General features: G+C 32.0%; 1 protein-coding gene across 1 annotated transcript; it reads right to left on the minus strand.

Annotated features, from left to right (window-relative positions):
- Positions 1 to 584: 584 nt before the first annotated feature.
- LOC107832696 (uncharacterized) lies at positions 585 to 3292 on the minus strand. Its single transcript, XM_016660563.2, has 4 exons — positions 2823 to 3292; positions 1310 to 1339; positions 1116 to 1190; positions 585 to 982 (listed from the first exon to the last, which is right to left on the minus strand). Exons 1-4 carry the CDS (start codon positions 3163 to 3165, stop codon positions 762 to 764), a joined length of 669 nt encoding a protein of 222 aa, XP_016516049.2. The 5' UTR covers positions 3166 to 3292; the 3' UTR covers positions 585 to 761.
- Between the last annotated feature and the right edge of the window lie 3844 nt (positions 3293 to 7136).

Below are 7136 nucleotides of genomic sequence, written 5' to 3' on the forward strand. Positions count from 1 at the left end.
AAATGGTGTTGGGTTGGAACACCAAAATACCAAATATAACAACAAAATGGGATTTGAAGTAATATTTAGTGTAAGGTTGGAGATGGTCTTACATATTTAGACTAGGGAGATTAAAATACATTCTTATTAAGTTAAAACTTCTCTGTTTCCTGTTTTGTCCTCTTTTTCTCCTTAAGCACCGAACTCTATAAATATTTTTTGAATGACTAGTAATTCTTTGCAAGTGATATTAAGAATTTATGTGAAAATATGCATTATGTACTTATTGATTGGTAAATGTGAGTAATTGTTTACCTAATTATTACTGTGTGGTTGCCCCTTTTGATTTGTGTTTTTTCATAAGCATTTTAGCAAATACAAGATCTACTTTATTAGCCTAGAAAGCCTATTAATGATACACTTAATAAGCTCCTTTTTCTTTTCCTCAACTCAATGATAAGAAATTTTTTTATGAATATTTAAGGCAACATGTGCCCATTGAGAACTTAATAGCACCCAAACTTACAAAAGATTTATAGAATGAGGTAAACAATATTTTATCAAATACATAAAAAGATTCTCTAAATCAAATAGAAGTACCCATATGATCAAATATTAAGTACATTATTTCTTATGTTTCTATATGTAAACATCAACGTCGCTACTGTATATTTCTAATTGTTTTACAAAATCTGAAAATAAATGCTATAATCTCATCCCTCCACGCAAAACAAATGGCATGTATTATAACTAACTAAATTATTTAACAGCAATATGTCAAACTAATACAAGCCTAATGAAATTGCTCCAAATGCAGTCAGCAGAAATAATAGTGAAACTCCGTAGCAAAGAGAAGGTGCAGCTGATGGTGCAGTAGGCGTTTGGCTGCCGGAATTTTTCGCCGGAGGTGAAGAATCCGCTGGCGGAGATGGTGGAGTTAGACTTGGAATTTCCTCAGCTGGCGGTGTCGAAGTTGATGGCGACGGCGGTGGAACAGTAGAATCTGAGGGAAATTTATTTGTTTTATTAATTAAATCATACACTCCATTAATTATATTTATAGGCTGGTTAAATAATACATTATTTTTATAAAGTTTATTTATATGATGTAAACATGTACAAAATTGAATAAGTACCTTTAGGATTACGAGCAGGGCTAATAGGAGCAGATGTTGGTGAAGCACTTGGAGCCCCAGTTTCACCAATAGGACCTAATTCAGAAAAAAATGATCTAATTAACAACATCTTCATTTCAACAATATATGGTAAAATAGAATAGTTGAAATGGACATTGGTAAAATAAGAATGAAATTTAAAAAGAACTAAGTACCAGGTGCAACAACCGCAGGTGGACTTGGGGCTGCAAGTCAGAAAATAACCAAGGTTCAGTAACCAATTCCTAGAACAATTGTTTTTGGAAAAAAACTAAAACAAATAATAACCAAAACCAATAAATGGAACTAAAAACAAATGAGAAGATGGAACTCCTCGTATGAATTTTCTTTCCGAAAGTATGATAAAGGAAAACCAAAATGGACTCAAAGTCGTGGCATTTTCTTTGTCTAGTGGATACCGCGTCCCTCGTACATAACGATGGATATGGAAAGAGGACAAGAGGTAGACCACCTAATTCATGCCAAGTTGCAAATAATTAAAGATACGCATCTTATAAATTTCATAATTTTCCAAAAAGTTTTTTGAATATATTATTTCGATTACTATAAACAACTTTAATACTTCAATATAGAGTTCAATATTTATATTTTTCCATAAAATTAAGTTCAACGTCCGAATTCACCCTAAAATTTGATTCGGTGACACTTTATTTCCAAGAATCATCATTCTATTTGTGACACAAGTAGCCACACAAAGTCTATAAAATCCCTTTTAATTAAAAATTGCCACCCAAAACAATATGTACTACCCCTTCTGTTCCAATATATGTGGCACACTTTCCTTCTTAATCTCCCCAAAAAGAATGTTATTTTTCTATATTTAGAATAATTTAGCTTTAAAATATCAACTTTACTCTTAATAAGATAATTTATAGTCACACATATCTAAAATTTATTTTACGCCGCAAGTTTTTAAAGTCTTATTTTCTTTTCTAAACCGTGGTTAGTCAAATGTACTACTGAAAAAATGCATTTTCCAGACGAAAAAAACAATCGAAATAATACCGATAAATAATTTTTTTCAATTTTTTAGAAACTGACCGATTCGGAATTTATTTGTGCCAAAATGTGGAAAGCTTTTTCTTGGACCGTGTCAATCAGTAATGCATATAGGCAAAATTGTTTTTCAAGAAGCCGACTGAAACCTATTTAAAATAAATTCAAAGTTATATTCAAAAGAATTGACCGATTTTTGGTCAACTTATTTTAAAAAATTGATCGATTTCGATTGATAATTTTATTCTTAAAGGAAAACCGACTAAGTCGGTCGATTATTTTCGTACAAATATCCGGTTAAAGAGTAAATAGAATAAAATAAAATAAAAGCTCTAAACCAACAAGTATAAGTGATCTAGTGATAGAATAGCGCTTTACTATGGTTACAAACCTTACTTTGATTCCGAGATGGTGTATTTATAATTGAATAATTTTAAAACAACAAAAATTATAACATAATTAAAACTCAAAAATTATAACTGCATTGGTCGGTAAATACCGATCAATATTTTTCGGACCCATCCAATTTGGTCGATAATCCTTCAAAACCGACTGCATTCTGTAGGTTTTATCGTTGGGAAAAGACATTTTTTAGTAGTGATGGTACCACATAGATCGGGAACGGAGAGAGTAGTTCTTTAAATATTTTAGTGCCAAAAAAGCTAAATGTACCTTTGCACTGGAGGGGAACACCAGGCATGTTACAAGCTTGGGGAAGAGACATGGCTAAGTTGGGATTCATTGGCATCTGGAATGGAATACCACCAGTGACAATAAGGCAGAGACAATTCGTGCCGTTGGTCATCATAGTCCTGAGTGCACTGCAGCAATCTTCAGTTGGTGAAGTCCCATTGCTGCTGCTATTTGTCAAGAAGTTCACACATGGTGTGAAGCTAGTGATCATTGGTCCCGTGCATGGCGTACTGATAATTTGGCCATCAACTGGCTGCAGTACTGCTGCCATAAAAATCATTGACAGAAGCAAATTTGAAAAAGCCAAGTGCTTATAAGCCATGTCGAAGCTGGAAAAGTATTGATGAGACGAGTTGACTTAGCTTGTGATCGGTTGAAAGTTTGAGTAATATTTTTGATATAATTGGTTTATCGGAATTTGTGTATTAGGTTGTGAATGGTTAAGTAGAGAGAATGAAGGGATATTATAGGGGAGATTTTGAAAAGATAATGAAGAAGATCAGTTGAATTAAGATTAGCAGGTATTTAAGTTCAACAACCTTAACAAACTTTTGTCCAGGTACTCCAATGGTTTTGCTGCTTGTGTCTATAGGCTTTGCTTGCCGTGGCATATAATTGTTACTACTACGTTTGAGGTTTGAAGAGACCCAAAATAATTTCATATCATTAGTTATCCTCGAGTAGAAAATGGAGCTATCTCTATCCCAATGGCATCAAACTGTCCAACTACATAGAACAAGATCTATCAACCTTAAAAACAACTATCAAAATACGTTTTCTCTTTTACCAAAACCGGTAAAACAACATAATTTACAATTGCAAACAAATAAGCAAATATAAGGTGTGCGCGCACGCGTGTATCAAATGTGTCTAGCTAAAAACCAAAATTAATTTTCCATCAAATAAAATTATGCAATTATAGTAGCAAGTAAATACCAGAAAGCATTAAACTTAATCTTGTTATATTGATAGATCGATATAATTGAAAATGGAAAATTAATAGTTCAATTGTTTTCTTGCGGTTGTTCAATTGTTCATTCAAAAAAGGATTTCTTGTAAGGTTCTGTCCAATTAACATAGTACGAATAGATGTAGTAATCAAATGGTCATTATGCGAATTGAAAGTTAGCTCGTATTTGGTATCGCGTTAATAGAGATGGTAATGGGGCGGGGCGCGGGGCGGTACGGGTTTAACCTTAACCCGTAAAGACTTCAACCCGTCCCACATAGCAAAAATTTCAGTTTTCAACTCGCCCCGCGCAGACTCTTAAATCCCTCGTATGATAGGACCCAACTCTTTATTTATTTGAAGGTGATTTTTCTATTGTCAACGGTCAGCATGGTTATTCTTCTCCTTTTTCTACGTTCAATGGAAATATTATTTTTATGAAGGAAACCAAACAAACACTTGTGCTGACAAATTATAAATTTGTGTCATATAGTGCTAACTCATATTTCTGAATGCCGCACCTTTTACCAGAATCCATTACTCAGATGATCATTCAACTATTCGGAATTATTTATCAAAGTTATCTTTTTTTCGTTTGTAACAACAAAGTCACATAACTATGCTAATAACACTCAGAAGGTCATTTAACTAGATTTCTCAAATTTTTGATTGCCAAATACTTAATTTACCATCTAAATTATCAATTTTTATCTTCTTTTTATTTTTTTAGCTTTTTAATATAATAATTTTTTTCCCTTTTTAATTTATATTATGGGCTTACCTTAGAATAAATAAATTTTATTTATAAAATAAAAAAATTAAAATAGTATTTAAGCATATACAATGTTTGAATAATGAAATATTGCGCATAATATAAAGTTAATTAGAACAATTTGTTCGTAATAATAATTTTGAGAATGAAAGAAAAGAAAATTTTTAAAATATATATTCCATGCACGTACTATAGAAAATAATTATTTAAAATAAAGGTATTTTTGTAATATACATTACATATTCTTGAATTTTATGCTCAATTCTATTATTATTTCGACATTATATATGCTAGAAAAATATATTTTTTATTTTTTATTTTTAAATAAAATATTTTTGTTCTATAGGTAAGTCCATAATATTGATTAAAAAGAGAAAAAATTATAATATTTAAAAAAGCAAAAAAAAAAAATCAGAAGATAAAGTTGATAATTTATAGGGGTAAAATAGGTATTTGGTTATCAAAAGTTTGATAAATCTGGTTGAGTGACCTTCTTAATGCTATAGGTATAGCTAAGTGACTTTGCTGTTACAAACGAAAGAAAGATGACTTTGGTAGATAATTTCAGAAAGTTGAGTGATCCATCTAAGTAATTGACTTCCTTTTACTACTAAGATATACTACTTTATTTTTGAATTTTTTTATTATAAAATTTTTTTATTTTCTTGTTATCAAGATACTTTACAAGTTAAAGTCTTTTGATATCTATATTTTTTGTTTGAATAAGATAAAACTATGATATAGTGCACTAGTATAACGTTGACTACTATATAGCACATTATGACCGAAAAAAAATTAAATAGTGTAATCATGGGTTAATGATATAAAGAAATCTTTACTTAAAAAGGTTTAAAAATAAAGAAGCAAAATTAAACAAGAAAATGCTTTGCAAGATGTAGCTAAAAAATAAAAGTAGAAAAATAGAAGGGGAATAGTTGCTTTGTACATACTACAGTATGTAGGAAACATAAGAATAAAAAAATTAATACAATTATTTTCAAGAATTGATATTACAAGTCATGATATTACACCCGAGCCTTCTGAGACCCCATCCAATCACACCGAAAAGTCCATGAGCACTACACATATCCAATGCCTCTAAACACATACAATAAAAACACATCAACGAATCACAGAACAAATCAAAAGTTGAGCTTCTCTTAAATTCAAGAACTTTCAAACTTCCAACCAAGCATCTGATTCAAGCCTAACCATTCCGGATTAAATCCAAACTTTGCACCCCAAGTTCCAAAATAACAAAACAAACTTATTGGAACCATCAAATTACCAATTCAAGGTCGTTTGCATAAAAGTCAAATCTTGGCCAACTCTTACGACTTAAGCTTCCAACAATGGAACTAAGTGTTCCAATTTACTCCAAAATCTCCTCGGAACCAAGGCAACCATCTCCTCAAGTAGGGAAAATAGTGCTTAAATACACAAAACGACCGGTCAAGACATTATAATCTTAGACTCATGTAGTGGCTTTTATATAAATATTGGTTGATGCGTATCATGCTGTAATGTGAGGATTGAGGTATTTAATATCTGATTGATCTCTCTTTTAACTGCAAAGCATGCCTAATTTTCATATGTACTGTGTCTCTAGCCTTTGTATCTATTTGATGAAACCATGCTTTAGTTTGTATCTTATTTATGCTTTTACCTCATTATCGGACTGTTAATAGTTGATGTCGACCTCTCGCCACCACTTCGTCAAGGCTAGACTTTATACTTGATGAGTACAGTGGTTTTGTACTCATACTACACTTCTGTATATTTTTGTGTAGGTTTTGAGGCAGGTACTAGTGGTACCCATCCAGTTGAGTAGGAGTATTTTATTGGAGACTTTTTGGTGAGCTACCTTATTTGATCTGATCCGCAACACATGGAGTCCCTTTCCCTACTTATCCATCTCTGTCTATTTATTTCCTTTTTAGATGGATGTGTTTGTCAATTGAGATTACCTACTCTTGTTGGATGCTTATGACCTTGTGACACTAGGTTTTGGGCGTTAGTTAGACAGTTATGGTCGTATTTAGACCCTATCTTAGATATATGTATATCATAATGCTATTTTAAGACTTATTCCGCTTTAATATCTTTATCATATCTCTGTTAATAACTTAATAATTGGATTATATTATTGTTATTTAGTGTTAGCTTGCTTAGTAAGCAAGTTAGGATCCTTCACGACCTTTGGTGGAAGTTTTGGTCGTGACACACATAATATGTTGGATGCAAGCTTTTATTTTATCCATCCCTCTCCAATACGATGTGTGACATCCTCGTCAATCTCCTTATTACTTTGGAGTATTAATCCAAGATACTTGAAACTTCCTCTGTTGGGGGTGACTTGTGTATCCAGCCTCACTTCACGTTAGCCTCATGAGTCTCGTTACTGAACTTTTACTGAAAGTATTCTGTCTTAGTCCTTCTCAATCTGAATCATTTAGACTTCAAGGTTTTCCTTCAAACCTCCAGCCTTGCATCAACACCAACTCGTTTCTCGTCAAGAACTATGTCATCTACAAATAACATGCACCAATATACCTCCCCTTGAATATTTCAT

This window comes from Nicotiana tabacum, chromosome 14 (genome assembly GCF_000715075.1).
Source record: "Nicotiana tabacum cultivar K326 chromosome 14, ASM71507v2, whole genome shotgun sequence".
NCBI lineage: Eukaryota > Viridiplantae > Streptophyta > Magnoliopsida > Solanales > Solanaceae > Nicotiana > Nicotiana tabacum.

Coding starts and splice junctions, on each gene's coding strand:
- LOC107832696 (XM_016660563.2), bottom strand. CDS start 3,165: ATGGCTTATAAGCACTTGGCTTTTTCAAATTTGCTTCTGTCAATGATT. Junction 1,340..2,822: donor TGTTCCCCTCCAGTGCAAAG/GTACATTTAGCT, acceptor TCTGACTTGCAG/CCCCAAGTCCACCTGCGGTT. Junction 1,191..1,309: donor ACCTGCGGTTGTTGCACCTG/GTACTTAGTTCT, acceptor TTTCTGAATTAG/GTCCTATTGGTGAAACTGGG.